At 42.7% G+C, this 16,686-nt stretch overlaps 1 protein-coding gene across 2 annotated transcripts in view; it reads right to left on the reverse strand.

Moving 5' to 3' along the window:
• The window catches only part of SLC66A2 (solute carrier family 66 member 2), a 64,969-nt gene extending 59,100 nt beyond the window's left edge, over positions 1–5,869 (reverse strand). For both annotated transcript variants that reach the window (XM_005149857.3, XM_005149856.3), the window contains exons 1-2: positions 5,776–5,869; positions 5,017–5,370 (exon numbers count right to left, since the gene is read on the reverse strand). In XM_005149857.3, coding sequence (XP_005149914.1) covers positions 5,017–5,219 — 203 coding nt within the window. In that variant the 5' untranslated portion in view covers positions 5,220–5,370; positions 5,776–5,869. The remainder of the gene's footprint in view (positions 1–5,016; positions 5,371–5,775) is intronic.
• Between the last annotated feature and the right edge of the window lie 10,817 nt (positions 5,870–16,686).

Raw genomic sequence — 16,686 nt, forward strand, 5'->3', positions numbered from 1 at the left:
GAACAAGAAGCTTATTCCACTGCCTCTGGCACCAAGAGCTTCTAGTTCTACTGACATTTCAAATTTCAGAATCCATTTTGTTTCAGGTGAACTGATGTGTAATGGGTAGAGGGTTACCTTTGTTCAAAAATAATACACTCCATGGTCTGCATCTTTTCCCTGACTGTCAGAACTTGTTTCCAGCTTGTCTTAAGCCAGCTATTTTATAACAACTCCAAAATAGCACAGTTTCATTTTCTGTTGTTTGGATTTCTATTACATTGCTGAATGAGGGTTAGGCCTGCAGAATTGCGCCTCAAAACCTTTGGAAAGAATATTGTCTTCCTGGAAAACACATAAACCATATTATTCTACTACATAAAATTTTATGGACTGCAAGACTGAAAAAAAAACTCTGGGAACTGAAGAGAGTCTAAGTACTTTTGGCTGAACTTAAGTTAAAAGTAAAAATGCCTACTGCTGACTTCTAAGAAATTTACAGTTCCCTTTCCTCTAGCTATTCTGATTTTAATATTAAAAGAAACCACGATTTATCTCATCATAAGCTCTGTATTAAAAATGTAAGGGAGAAGAGAGGGAGAACTCACAAGTAAGTTTTTCTGCATCCTCCACCCCCAACTGATTACACAACTCTCACCCGCCTTCTTGTTCCTGTTTTCAACCATGACAATGCAAAGCTAGTCAGCTGGCAGACTGCAGGCCACATGAACCAAGAAGGTATGTCTGTCTTGGTCACAACTGAGTTCAAATGCCACAATAGGCTTTGAAGCCAGACTACAACTTCAAAACAGCCTAGGACAGCTTATCCAAGATGATTAACCCCCTCAAAAGCCACCTCATCATTAAGACTGTATCCAAGTATCCCTTGGATATTTTAGTAATCAGTCTTAAACAAGAAATCAGAGCCGACTCTAGCAAGTACAGTAAGACACTGCCTAACAAAAAAGGTAATGAAGTGTTCCATTAAAAAAGCAGAAGGGAAAAAATTCATATCATATTTTCCAGAGCATGCCATACATCTTCCTATGTATCAGAACTACGAAAGTGTTGAGCTTTGCAATGCCTCTTTTGCTTCACCCACAGCTGAGACCTTCTTCTAGGCTCACCAACCCAGAAACTGAAATGAGTTGAGAGCAAGAAACAATGACCTATGGGGTCTGGAGAAGACAGACAAGAGAAGCAGTACTGACAGGGGCAGGACTAGAACAAAGAATCAGCTAATATCAACCATAAATCATGACAAAGAGCTACACTGGCACCCCAAAATAAATGCTGCTTTGAAGTGTTATAAAAAATATAACAATAAATTATTACTAAAAAAAAAAAAAAGCTAATCTAATATCAAGTTTAGTCACAGAACAAAATCTACTTTTCACATGGTTAAGTGGAAACCTCATTGTGTGATGCTGTGAACACAGAATCTACTTTTCAAATTAATGTTTTCCAGACTCTTCTTTAAAAGGACCAAAGACTTCACACACAGTCAACACATTGAGCTACAAGCTTGCAGAGTCAAGCTTCTACTTTCTTTTTTCTAAGCAAAAGTCTTGTATGCATAAACAAAGCAAAGTGGAATCATGCCCATTGCTACCCATATGTAGTCTTCGTTCTTGCAGACCAGTGCTCTCCCACTACTTTTCCACAAAATTCTGGCATATAACTCATTGTTGGAACTGAGCAAGGCCAAACACAGATTAAAGAAAGCAGAACTCTCTCTTTAAAGATGATACTTTGAGATATTGTGTAACACAGAAGCACAAAAAAAATACTTAATGGATAATGTGTTACTGTCATTACCAGTAAACAGAAGTTCTTTGAGCACACCCTGAAACTAAAGCATTAAATTGAAGACAAGAAGCAGAGGCATTGCACTCTGTCCTCTAGACTTTAAAAGATGGCTTACCATTGCAGACAATTTAACTGGAAGAAGAAAATTTGTGAAAACAGGTAATGAAACAAGACAGCTATCCTTGATCTCTGTACTACTTTGTTCACTGGGTTACTGTCACAGTGCAATACACTAGCTGCAACATTATTGACACATAAAATGTGCCAAGAAGATTAGATAGCAAATACTCTATTTGGAGGGGAGAGAAAGGTCAAACTTCACCCAGTGCAAAACATAACATTAAAATAAATAAATAAGTAACCCCCCTCTGAGATAACTAAGCACATTTGTAGTAACATATGGAATCTGACAATTCACAAATAGGAAATGAGGGAATTGCCCCCACAACTGGGGTGAGCAGAGTATAATCAAGCCATTTGGGAAAGCTGGGCCTGTGTCTGTTAGGAGTGGCAGATACAGCAAGACTGGCACTACTCCGGAATGACAACCATAGCATAAAAGGCAGGAACTGTCTGTTCCTGTTGCCTATGCATCTGAAATACTAACATTCCACAAGAATTTATGAGATTCATGGAAAATCTGGAAGTAAGAACAGAAACTAATTACAGAAATGTCTTTGAAGAAAAAAAAAAAAACAACCATTACAAAAAAAAAGCACCAAACTATAAGCCATCCTAAGAAATAATTAAGGCCTGAAAAAGAACACTATTAGAACATGAAAGTTTTTAAAGCCTAACACTTTAAGTACTTATTTTTGGATCAGGGTGGAGAGAAGACAGGGGGATAAATCTGGCATAATTCATACACTTAATAACCAGAGATAATGAAGAGAAACAAATAAACCAATTGAAAACAGCAGCTATATATCAGTAAAGTTTTCAGATGACAGGCTTTGATTAAGGTCCAGACTGGTTTGCTAAATGAAAGGAGAAGTAGTGCTATCAACTGGTACTTCAGAAGTCCGATTGCAGAAAAATTGTACAGAAACAAAATTACCTGTAGGACTGTTCTGTTCTAGCACAATAATGAATCTTATTATTTAATAAATAATCATGAAAAATAAAAACTTCCAATTTCTTCCACTGAATATTACTACACAATTAAAATCATTCTGCTGTTCTTGTCAAATTATCTAAAGTGCTGTGTCCCAGATGTCATCAGCCATAGGTGACATTAAACAGCTAACACAAAACTTGAACTAACAAATGCTCATGAATGCATTCTAATCATGTTCACAGAAATCGAAGGCTCTTGCTCTGCTATTTTACTTTAATCATTCATATGCCCAAGGATAACATCCCCCCTTCAGCTGCTGTTTTCATGACTTACTGGTGTTTATAGGGAAGCCTAATCTTTTTAAGTAGAGAAATAAACTATTCTCTCTCAGGGAACACTGAATTATCATTATACAAGTCTTAGATCTTTCAGTTCAATAAAAGTAGAAAGAGACAATTCATTTCAAGTACGGAAATAAAAGTTCTGCAGGCCCATACATGCAACACTTCCCCACTGAAGTGGCCACGTCACAAGCCAGCAGCACCTTCCACACTACCCTTGTAAAGGCACACCTATGCACATACTGCACCAACCCATTCTATGCCATCACCAAGCTTCAAGATGACCAGACCCTACAGAGAGCATGCCTCGGAGAGTGATACTATTATGTGGCTTAAATACTCACAGTAAACACAAAAAAAAAAAAAAAAACAACAAAAAAAAACCCCATAATCTTATCAATATAACTCGATTCTATTGCAAAAAAAGAAAAATTACAAATCTTTTAATATTAACATAAATTTTAACTTTTCAGTACTCGTAGTATTTTTTTTGCTCATCTCTTAATTACATACACTTAAAATTAATTAAAATTAAAGACCTTTTGGTTCTTCCACAGTCCAATCCTCATTTCAGAGGTGTAGTCACCTGGGTTACCTAGAAACTGACAGCATCTCCCTTGGGATACAAATCATTTGTATATTTCAACTACCTCCAGTGAAACAAAAAATAGACAATATCTGTTTCTCAAACTGTCAACTCAGGCTTTTTGCTTCTCCTCCCCAAGCCAGTTCCTCTACTTCCCTTCTGCTCTCTGCTTTCTCCAACAGCTGCTCCATACACTTCTCCCCAAGAAAACATAAGTCCAATGCAACAAGGAGCTCTGATCTAGTGATGACTCCCCAGTTTGACTGCCAGCTGTGAAGATCACCTGTTCCCTCCCCTCCAGCACAGCACTTATATGTTACATTTTGCTGCAGAAGAATCCAGGAAGCAACTTATACTTAATCAGAGGAGCTTTAAAAGGAAACTGGAAACCAACAAAAGGACATAGCCTGTTACCTATCAGGTCTCCATGGACTACAACACAGTATTTTGTAGTCAAAATAGTCAGAGTAACTGTCCTTGGTTGCAGTAATTTCCCAGACCATTTTATCTCTTTTTTTTTTCAAGTACATTCCCAGTGTTGTATCATCTATATTATGAGAAGTAATGAGGAATATAAGTTAATAAAATTAATTCATGGAAGTCATGCCATAATAACATTTTCTTTGTCCAGCAGCATAAGATCTAAATATGGAAGCAAATTTGCTTTTAAATATTGAAAGTGGTGTTAGAAGCAAAAAGGATTTGCTTTGAAAGACTACCCACTTTTTGCCTGCTTATAAAAGAATATTTCATTTTGTAGTTACGCAAGGAGATTTAGAAATTAACCCCCTCTGAAACCAGGTGGCATCCCGGGAAAATGCAAGAACATATGGCAAATATCACAGTGACGTTAATACCAACTAGATGCTACAACAAATGTGCAGGACCAGGGTCCTCATTCTGAGAACAGAGCAGGAGAGACAAAAAAAAATATCAAATACAGTCAGCAAGAAAAAAAATCTGATTAAGAATAACCTTCTTTATCAACAAATTTAAAAGTTACATCTTGCAATCAAAGCACTAATAATCAGATCCGGCAAGGGTAACAGACAGCACTCTTAAGACCAGGTTATTTTATACAATAGAAATTCATCCACTTATGTATGGACAGTATTTTGATCTTCAAGTGAGGGGTCAAAGCACGTAAACCACATTATTTCCCCAAATATTGCAATTCAGAGCTTTGCAACCAGCAATCAAGAACCTTTAGGACTAACAGACAGACACACACAAAACAAACTTACCAGAAAAGTATCCGCAAAATGTTTGCGACCAGTAGCACTAGGCAGACGTAGGTGGAGAAGCCCTCAGCGTTCTGTGTCCGGCGGATGTCTCTGTACTGGGGAATGTAGGGCACCACGCCGCCGAACACCATGGCCCCCGCAGCACCCCACGACACCAGCTGCTGCATTGGGACCAGCAGCCACTCCAAGCCACCCGCCTCCATGGCGGGAGGAAGCCGGGAGGCTGCCCCGGGGAGTGTCACGCTGAAGGCTCGCCTCCGCTGCAGTTCTCCGGCGGAGATCGGCTTTAGCCACGGGCAGGCTCCCGGGCGGGATGCGGCACCATGTCTGCGCCCTCTCTGGCAGGGCCGGCACCTGGGGAAAGGCACGGGGCGTGAGCCTGGCTCGATCGCGGGGCTGCTCCTCGCCAACAGCACGGTACTACCGCACCCCGACCACCGCCCTGCCACGGGCGGGCCGGAGACACCCCTTCTCCGTCTCACAACCTGGCGAGACGCTCCCGCCCTCACCAGAGCTCCTCACAGAGCGATAGCCGCCCCCGCTCCGCCGCTGAGGCGACCTCTGCCAACGGCCGGGCGCGCCGGCTTGAGGTGGGCACGGACACACGCCCGCCCCTAACCGACTGCCGGGCGTTTCTCTGAGGGGGCCTCCCTCACCCGTCCTCTCCCCAGCCCGCCGGGAGCTCCCCGCCGCATCCCGCTCAACCGGAGCCACACAAACACACACTCCCGCCCGGCACCGCCGCGCCTGCCTCCCTACCTGATCGGGCCGCCGCCATGCCCCCTCCGCCCACCACCGCTCCTCAACTAGGGGCGACCGACCGGCGGCAGCGGCGGGGCTCGGGCGGTCTGTGACGCCACAATGACCAGCCACGCCATCCGCCAATGAGCGACGGGGCCGCCCCGTCGATTCGGCGCGCGCGCGCGGCCCTGCCGGTGGCAGGGGGTGCGGGCTGCGGGGCTAGCAGAGCACTGGTAACCGGAGACGGTGTCGGCCCCGTCGCCGCTACCCGGGGCATGACTGCTTCGGCCGCAGTCACCGGTGCGTCTGCCGCCGGCACGCACCGGACACGCGAGCGGGTTGCCCCGGGATGGCGGAGGGCGTACCTGGGGAGCCTTCCTTCCGCGCCCTGTTCTTAGACGCTGTCCTAGACCTCCCTCACCTGTCTCTGACTTGTTCCTTTTGCTTGAAAGTTACGGGAAACTCAGTCACGCCTCATGGAAATCACGTCTCAGTGGCTCTCAAAATTGCACCCGCTCCTTAACTGTGACAACACAACTTCAATTGACACATCTTCCTAAACAGAGAGGGGTTATTTCCCTACAATGGTATAGATAAAAGGTGGTAGAGGGAGGGGAAACTTGCATTTTCCATTCAAAATGATCAGCAAGCCTTTACTGCTGTTGGCACTGGGCCAACAGAGAATCATAAAGTGGTTTGGATTGGAAGGGACCCTAAAGCTCATTCACTTCCAACCCCCTGCCATGGGCAGGGAAACCTTCCACTAGACCAGGTTGCTCCAAGCCCCATCCAACCTGGCCTTGAACACTGCCAGGGATGGGGCAGCCACAGCTTCTCTGGGCAACCTGTGCCAGGGCCTCACCACCCTCACAGGGAAGAACTTCTTCCTCAGATCTCATCTCAGTCTCCCCTCTGTCAGTTTAAAGCCATTCTCCCTTGTCCTGTCCCTACCTGCCCTTGTCTAAAGCCCCTCTCCAGCTTTCTTTTTGGCCCTTTAGGCACCAGAAGCTGCTTTGAGGTCTGCCCAGAGCCTTCTCCATGCTTCTCCCAGCTCTCTCAACCTGTCCCATATGGAGGTGCTCCAGCCCTAGCAGCACCTCTGTGCCCCTCCTTTAGGCTCTGCTTGAGCAGAAGTTCAAGTGATGCATCGCAGATGCAACGAAGAAGTTGACAGCATGGATGCTGCATCCTCAAAGGGCTGCTTGAGGTTGTGGCAAGCTTCAGTGACAATAAAAAGGATAGTTCATCCATTCAACCTCACAAGTAGCTGCACAACAGTCTCCAAATTTTGTTCTTTGGACTCCCCATAGCACTTTGATATATGCATATATGCTCCTGCTGCTCATGCAACAGGCGAGAAATGAGATGGGGTTTCCTACAACTGAATGATGTATTATTTTGTGTGGCTTATCAGCAACTATAAACATTTGGTTTGAGTCTTTAATAGAAATGAGCTGAATTAAAAATAGAAATAAATATTTGTTTCAGGGCTTCCAAAGCATCTCACTCATCTGCAATCATTTCTGCCACCTGGCAAGTTTTTATGGTGTATATCCAGCAGAAGAACCTGCACATTACTGCAGACTGTATTTTTCAAAGACCATTTTTGGGGTACTATCATACAAATATCAAAAACACCCTTCTACATCAATGATAACATTAGGATTCATCTTTCCTACAGGAAAGCTATAGCTTCACTTTGTTCCACAGACCTGAAAGTTTGTTAAAAATACACAGTGGAAGTCTTTAATTCTGATTTTTGGCTGAGGAGCCTGAAGCTCTTGATTTCAGAGCATCTGGCTCATTTAGAGAGAGTATAACAATCAAAGTATGTATAAATTGCATGATTTAAAACATTTTATTATTTAACATTTTATTATTTAATATTCCAGATATCATTTGTGCATTGTTATAATCACATAGTTATGTCAACTTCTTATCCAAAATTTCTTGGGAGCTCTTGCCACATTATTTTTCTTTAAACACATGGGTATAAACAAGCCTCAGGCTGAAAATAAGTGTACTGCAGATTAGGAAGCCAACTTTTGTTCCTGTAAATATAAATGTTTTGAGAAAACACTGAGAAATCACCTTGAGAAAGCAGAGATTTTAAAGTAATGGCTACCTACATAGAAGAAACTGCCCAGGCTGTCACCAGTTCTCCAGGTTAGCTTCCAGAATAATTCCAGGATACTTCTAAGTCTCTGTGATAACAATTTTCATACAATATTAAGATTCTAAAGTACTCAGATGGAAACAGACAACTGCCTTTAATTGGGTTGCTCACTCTGACTTGAAACTGTAAGGGTAAAAATGCTGAACTACAGCACTGCCTATTACTGTGCGAATGTAGCTCAGTTTTAGTCAGTGAAAAATGTCCTAGTTGTTGAAGAGTTAATCCACTGATGTAAGATAAACTGATTAGTGATGCCAGACACTTGGTGGGGGAGGAATGACAGGTTGGCTTGAACTCCTCCAGCTGAGCAACTGCACAAAAGCTTGTGTCAGCATTAGGGAGGAACCTTTTAGGTCTTAGAATACTCCAAGCAGCCAGGGGCCAATTTCTTTGGCATCGATGACATCCTAAAGTGTTCGCTGATTTCAGCAGAATATATAACCAAGCACACAGAATATCCAACCATAACAGACGCAGCAAAACTCTAGTAGGAGAGTCCCCTGAAGAAAATTTATCTGAGGTTTGAGCTGTAACAGATGATTGAACAGTCTTGCTTCATTCAGGAAAACTTCTGCAGGTCTGAGTGCAGCCAGATGAGAATGCTTGGCCTTGTGAGGCTTGACATCAAACTAATTTTCAATGTACTTAGTAACAGAGAAGGAGCTCAGAAGGATCACTTCTTTGGTGCAAAATCAGCCCTACCATAGAAGCAGCATTGCTTCACTGCCAGACAGTAATCCTTTGGTTCTGAGTGAGGAGAAAATGAACAGGTGCATTTATTTTTCCATATGGACTGGCAAAATTCCCCTTTACAGAAAACAAAAATCTCCTTTTGTGTCATAGTGTGCTTTCCCCCAAGCCATAACCACCAGTGCAGCTTGTGATGGCTGCATCCAGCTTACTCTGGACTTTGGGGATGGATGGCAATATGGCAGCCAAGGACTGCCTAGAATGGTGACCAGAGGTCTTGCTTGTATGCAGATATGGCTATAAGTCAATCATCATACTTTATAAATAGTGGACAGCCCAGGGCCTGTGGAGCTCGCCTACATGGCAGTGGGCTCCACACCAGGATCTTCCCTGGAGTAGTGACACATCTCAAGGTTACTCCTCAAGGCTGAGAGATTCCTTGGCTCAACAGATTCTTGGTAAGTGATTAACAGCATGCTAAACTTTGAAATCATAGCTAAGTGATACAAAGGGTTGATTGCATGTATATACCCTTCAGATATAAACCTGAGAGTAAGTCTGGATGTAGCTGCACCTAGACTCCTCTCTGAGGAGTTTAGAAAGCAAAGGGATCTTTTCTGACCCTCATGACCCAATGCAAGAGCCTCCCTGACACTTTTGTGTGGCCCTGTCCTCTATGCAGTAAATAATCAAGCATACCTTGCCACTGAATCTTGAGAAACTACGCTCACCATTTAACTTTGTTAACTCACTGGTTTATATCAATAAAGTACATTGATGCTTCTCTTTTATGAGTGAAGTGCATGACTTTGTAGAATTTAACTACCTGTTCAGAAAACAGAAGCAGATGGTATGTTTCACACCAGTCTTTGAAGACTAATATTAATCTTCTTATGACAGCTGCTGTAAGAGAACTGAAATGGAATATGTGAGCAGCTCTAGCCACCTAGTTATGAACTAGGTCCTAGCAGTTAACATTTTGGTGACAGCACAGTCCCTAAACCTCCAAGAACTTTGATTTATTCCAGATTAAGAAATCTGGTAAGATAATACCTGTTAAGAGATGTTCCTATGGTATCTTTGTATACAGTTTAAGCAAGCTGAAAGTGGTGAGTGGATATGGTGTGTTTATAAATCCATTTTATGTATATAAATATTTTATGTATATATATATACACCAATATATATATAAGGTTTTGGTTTGCAGTTAGGGCCACTGAATTAGAAGAGTAAGCAGAGGCTTGTTTCTACAACTGGCTCCATGTAGCCATTCCTTGTAGAAGAACACTAGGTCAAACAGGACACAGGAATCAACCACTCAAGTTTTAACACAGAAACCTTAGCTGCCTCTTTGCAATTTTTTTGCAGCAGGAGAAGGGCTGTTGGAGCAGATTGCTGAACATCTTCTAACCAGTCTGTTGTCCTGTCAATTGATTTTGAAAGATGAATATTAAAATTATTTTATATTCTACATACCAGAAATGCTGTTGCACTGAAGCAAGCATAGGAAGAATTCCCTGCAAGACGTAGTCTAAAGACATTGCAGATAAGCTTTAAGTCACTCCTTGAACGCATTGTATCATAAATGTCATAAGGATTATGTGAATTTCTAAGTAGCCAAATTCCCTTCAATTATCACATTATATCTTACTGTATGACTACAAACCTAGTAAAATCAAAAAGAAGTATTCACTGTACTGTTCATGGAAAAAGTAAATGGGTCTTAAGTACCTTGAAATTGGCTATTCCTACCAAGATGTATTATCCCTAAATCATCATCCTCTTCTCTCCACTTCTGATTTTCTAAAGCAACCCTACTACAACTGGTGGCAGAGGCTACCTCCTGTTCCCTTTGAACACTGGTGAGCCCCTGTCTTTGCAACTAATGGACAAAATCAAACTCAGGAGTTATTATTCTACTGCATATAGTTGATTCTATGATCTTCACCAGTTTATCTTCAGCACTGGTCTTTATAAACAGAGCAGTGAGTACGGAGCACACAATGGAACTCCCTCTCCACTTCCAAGGGGGACCTCTGACAAACATGTCCAGTCTCCAAGCTTATCTCTTAGCTCTGCACCAGGGAGTGGGAACCAGGACCACACAGCCTGAGCTGCTTAGACTACTTTCTGTACCTAGGCTGCTACCATTTCCAAAGACAAATGAAGAAAAAGTTCCAAATGAAACATGACAGTGAAGCAGGAATCAACCTGAGAGCTGGCAGAGATATATGAACCATTCTTCATTACAGCTTTGAAACAATGAGCAAGGTTCAGGTGAGTGGAGAAATAAATAAACAACATATCACACAAGACAAGAAGTTGAACTGGAACTGCTTAACCCACACCCTGCTCTTCTGTCAAACAGGCCCAGCTGACTACAACTGTTTATCTCCCATATGCTCTTCATATGCCATATTGCATCGCGGCAAGGTCACCTCAGCAAGCTGGTTCCAGCAGAGGAGCCTACATGTAGCTCCTGCTCAGCACCAGCCATCTGCACATCCCTGCCCATGTCTAACATTGCAGCCAGAAGTTCTCCTGTCAACAACTTCTAAGATTTGTTTTCTCATAAGAAAATATATGTTAGTTTGAAGGACCAGAAATGAGGAACATCTGCACAGATGGGATCTGCACAGTGTGCCATGGGAAAATTCATTCAGGTTCTATCCAGTGCTGAATCAATGCATGGTGCCCATCATTGTGGCATAAGGTTTACTCACCATCTATATTCTTCTTTTTATCTTATTTTATTAAAAAGGCTGCTAAGTATACCTGCACCATAGAATCATAGAATGGCTTGGGTTGGAAAGGACCTTAAGATCCTCTGGTTCCAACTCCCCTGCTATGGGCAGGGATGCCTCACCCTAGACCATGTTGTCCAAGGCTCTGTCCAACCATCTTCCTCTCTCCCACACTTCACTCCTCCCTGGGTCAGCATACTTACTAATTACAAGATCATTGCATTCAAAGAAGTTGCTGATACTGGGGAGTGAGATGAAAAAGAGGGAGTGTGTTAGGCTGACCTCAAACAACATTGAAGCCCTCACCTAGTCACTCACTCACATCCCTTCCAGCAGTATTAAGGGAGAGAAGCAGGAGGGTGAAACTGAGGGGAAAAAACAAACTCTTAGGTTGAGATAAAGCCAGGTTAATAAGTGAAGAAACACAACACAAATTAAATGAGCCAAAGGCAATCGCTCACCACCTCCTACCAGCAGACCAACGCAGAGCCAATCTCCAAGCAACAGCTATTTTGGAAGAAACTACACTACCCTGCAGCCCATCTTTATTGCTAAGTGCGATGCTACATGGTCTGGCATGTCCCTTTGGTCAGTTGGGGTCAGCTATCCTGGCTGTTTCCCCTCTCACCCTCTTGCCCATCCTTAGCCTATTTGCTTCTCTGTTTTGAGAAACAGAGCTGGCCTTGATGCTGTGCAAACACCATTCAGCAATACCTCGAACACTGGTGCCCTATCATGTCACAAATCAAACAGCACCACAGAGGCTGCTATGGAGAGTTAACTCCATCATGGCCAAACCCAGCACATGGAGGGGAAATGTAATTTGGGAAATCTATAAACTGGCTTTATCTCTGAAGCACAAGTGAGGGTGCAAGTGCAATGTCTTAAGTCTCACCAGAACTATCTCTAGCCTTCCCTGACTCATTTTCTCTCCCTCTTGATGAAGTTGTGGAGTGGCTTGGAATCAGAGAGAGAAAACAAAAACGACAAAGGAACTATAGCTTCAGCATGATTCAGAATACCACTGTATGATCTGAGGCCAGCAGCATTACAGCACCCAAACTGTTCTTTCTTTCTCTGTTCCAGGATAAGGATAAAGCATGTCAGGTGACATTCACACACTGGTTTGTTTCTGTTAAGCTCAGCATCTGTGGTACTCATAAGAACTTCTTCTACACATCAGAATGGAACAAAACAAATTTACACTGCCCTTACCAGAAGCCAAGGGTGAGGGAAGGGGAAACAAAACCCAACTTTATTGTGTGAATAACACTCGAGTCCAAGATGGTAATCTAGATGAGACAGACACTAATATTATAGTCTGATTTTTCTGAAACCCCAAGAAGCTGCTGTTACAGGTTGTTTTTGACTAATAGAACATTGATCACAGAGAGAAGCTGAACATACTCACGTGTCTTCTGAGCCACAGTGAGCACCAAAAGTGCTTTGAACACATCCCCTTCTGATCTGGGGTCAGACCACTAGCCCGTGTCACTGAATCCCTTCCCCTGGCTGTGGAGGCCCAAATCTCCACTGCTCTTCTGCCCAGGTAACACCTGTGCCAACCTATGCTGGTAGCATCCCTTGGCACCCTCCAGTCCCTCTATGTCCCTATCATTTCAAATGCCTTTTGCCAGGCACATTTGGAATATGCACCCTCAATACTCCCGCTGGCAAACACCACGTTTAGCACTAAACAGAGTAGGGGTGGGAAGGCCTCCTACAGCAGCCAAGCTGCACAGAATAACTGTCATACTCTCAGCACCCAACCTCTGCCACAAATGTCTCACAGAAGAAAGAAAGTGAATCAGGCAGACCACTGTCAGCAAAGGTTCCAGTCTTAAAGCATATCTGCAAAGGATTTCTGTTTCAGACAAAAAAAGCACAAGTTTTTTTCTCCCAATGAAAATAGACAAAGAATCAGATTTCCACATCCTCGAGGGTTTGTATTACTGTCATTGCTCACTGATTCAAACCTTGCTGTTAGAGTATGTATTGTTTATTCTACACGTGATGTTCCTGAGAGTTGTTCCCCATATTTGCCCAAATCCACCCATGTTTTCTGCAACCACAGTAAGTGGTAAGCTGGTAATTCAAAGTGAATTTAAAATGTACCAGAAAAACACTCTACTTGTCTTCTCTGGGATAAACTATCTCTGAAGCTCTAAGGAAGCATGAACAGAGTGCAGTTTGCTCACAGAAAACTTTTGCCATGGTTCTTTACAGCTTTTGAAAAGGAAAACGTGCATCTTCAAATGAAGAACTCCTTTGCCCAGCTTCCAGCACAGGCTCTTTTACCAAATTTTGTAGAAAACCACTCTCTCCATCACACACCCTGCCATAAGCCACATTTAATCTCTCTGTACAAAACACATTCTGCTCTGGACCATGAGGAACCTGGAAGAGAGCAACAGAAAGCTGTGGGATCTGAACACATGGGGTTGGATCACTGTCCTTGTGCTGCCCTGTCTAGCCTTCACAGTGGAGGCAGGCAGAGCCTTGCCTGTCTCTGTGCTTTCTTCAAGAAAGCTCCACTGTGCACATACGGCACCCAGCATAAGGACTGCAGGGTGATTTGAATGCAGCCTCTAGATCAGTGTCAGGCATGCCACCAGTGAGCTACAAGGATGGAGAAAACAGACCATGTTCCCTTTTCCATTGGGGACAAACACCTCCAGCTTCCTCCTGTAGCCTTTTAGGAGGGGAACCCCTCCACCCCCATTGTCCAAAGGCTGTAAGGAGCAAGGCTGGGGCAGAAAGCAGCATGGGAAGCAGCACCTTTTATCAGTCACACCTGGGAATCAGAGGTTTCTAGATTGCCATGTAATAATTCAGTCAATAGCAGTTAGAGAGGTGATTTCACAAAGCCACAATTCACACACAATTCTTCAGAGAGCAAAAGGAAGCCATCACACCACCCTTTGTAGTCAAAGCCATTCTGCTCCTCCTACATTTTATCCTCAATGCAGAACACTAAAGGAAAAACTATACCCTGTTTTCTGTTACAGGTACTTAGTGATACATGATATCCGTAGTACACCCAAGGAACTTCTGATAAGGTATATCCTTAACCCTGTCAGTTTTATTTCTGAAGAAACTTGCAGAAAGAGGCTGACTGAACAAGTTTCACTGTAAGAGAATTTGTGAGCAACAGTCCCAGAAAGCAGCTCATTCACTGAAGGCAGAGCACCTTGATCAGGGATCAGGTTTCCTGACTGCTGGAATTACCCTTTTCTCTTCAAAGATACAGAGCCTGAAATCTGAACCATGCACAAACACCCAAGCTTTTAATATTCACCTCAAATGACTTGTCTTTCAAAGAAGCACTAGGGTGTTCAGGCACCATTGACCCAAATGCCCTTTCCCCATGCCTGAAGCATTTGCATTCCTCTCACCACATCTTTCTAACCTCTTAAGTAACAGCAACTTGTTACTTCTACTGAAGTTACCAGATGAAAGAAAAGCATTGTCTTCATCAGTGAGTATTCCAGTGGAACAAGCTTTCAGTGAGCTACACCATGCTGAGTCAAGAGAAACAGGTAAATGTTCATAGTTTGCTTGCAAGAACCATCATCACCATTTGGGATTCCAGCATATAAAAGCTGATGACTTGGCAAAGCCAGATGCTTTTTCTGCACACTGTGTCCCTCTGAGCAATGATTGCAAAGTGACACAGGAGAAGCTTCCTAAGAGAGAGGGAAGGGCCAAGCACAGCATGACTCAAAGACCAAACCCTACAATCCGGTAGCAGAAATACCATGGCTGTGGTGCAAGAACAAGCTTGTACTTAGCCCTTTTTTTCTTTAGAGAAACCTTCTACAGTTGACATGGCCCAGGAATACTTGCCTTCTTGTCTCCTTCCATGACTAAATTTCCTGTTTCCTTTCCTGGTGTATAAAATCTTACTTGTCAGCAAAGAGAAGAGGGAAGGGACTTTATGTAACATAAAAAAGTAAGAGCAATGCGTTTCTGCAAACCATTTCTTTTATCACTCCACACCACAGGCTTTTACAGATTGGCATTGGATAGTAGTGTCATTGAACTTGGAGCTTAGGACTATAAATGTTTAAACATACTTTTATTTCCTGTCCTCCTTCCAGCATTGGAGGGTCTGGAATTTCCCTAGGAAAGAGCAAGAGAAACACACTTTGGGTATCATTTCAGCATAAAAGCACAATGTGAAGATTTTACAGCACAGTCCCACGATTGTGAAATAGGAGGGAAGCAGATGGCTTCCCAGCCTCTAGGTCACCCTACTTTTTATTTTTACTTCATGTGCTTCATAACAAGAGGACGTATGTAAATTGAACATTTCTAAAGTCTAAGCTTTTTACTGGAAGAAACTAGCATAGGCCATGTTTTGCCACGGCAAATTAATTTGTATTGTCAAATCTTTGCTTTTGTTCCTCAAGACTTGTTTAATTGCCAACATGAACTTCTTGGTACCTTTTTAGCAAATGAAGTATTCCTTACTTTTTGCAGTAAATACTCTCATGAGCACCAGTAAGATCGGTTGTTTACTGGTTCTCAGGTAAACCTCTGCTTTTGAAACAACAAAAGCTTTCTTTGTTGGCTTTCCTTAGTGCATGGATGCATGCCTAACATGGATTACTGCTTTTAAAATATGGCATGTCTTCCCGGATTTCAGACCCTGGAAATACATGTAACAGCTCAACACCGAAAAACAGAGCCCTCTGAGGAGGGGGGAATAAGATGGCAGTAGGGCAAAGCTGAGAGCACCAGTTCTTTTTTAAATAAATTAATTGTTAAGCAAAGTCTTTTTGGTTTTTTTTTTCTATTCTTTCATTTTCTGAACTTTGGAACTTTTCCATGACAGTTTTTTTGGTTTACAGACACTTAATTTTTATTCCATAAATCCAGCTGCAGATCATTTGCCTAATTCTGCTCAAGATTTGAACTCGGAGAACCATTAACAATTAGCTATGGAGTCCACAAAGTAAAAGAACCAGACTGCTGAATCCAGGACAGAGGGGAAAATGCACGGTGAAATATTGCCTTCAGTCTCCTTCATTCTTTTAATTATCTTTATTCCATTGCTGGGCTGGCTGGATACCATGTTATTTTGCTCCAGCCCCCCTGACCTGTCTCGCAAACAAGAGGAGCTATTTACAAAAAGCCTTTACCAAGTAATGTTTGTTTTCAGTTGAACTCTAACCTAGGCACTGATAAAATATGGCACTACAAAGATTTAGTGCAATTCTTGCAAACTCGTTGGGTGTCTAATGGTTGCTCCTCCACATTTGCAGCTGTTTCTTCACCCCTGCAAGCTCTTCAAATAGGATTCTATGACTTTGTTCA

This window comes from Melopsittacus undulatus, chromosome 1, assembly GCF_012275295.1.
Source record: "Melopsittacus undulatus isolate bMelUnd1 chromosome 1, bMelUnd1.mat.Z, whole genome shotgun sequence".
Lineage (NCBI taxonomy): Eukaryota > Metazoa > Chordata > Aves > Psittaciformes > Psittaculidae > Melopsittacus > Melopsittacus undulatus.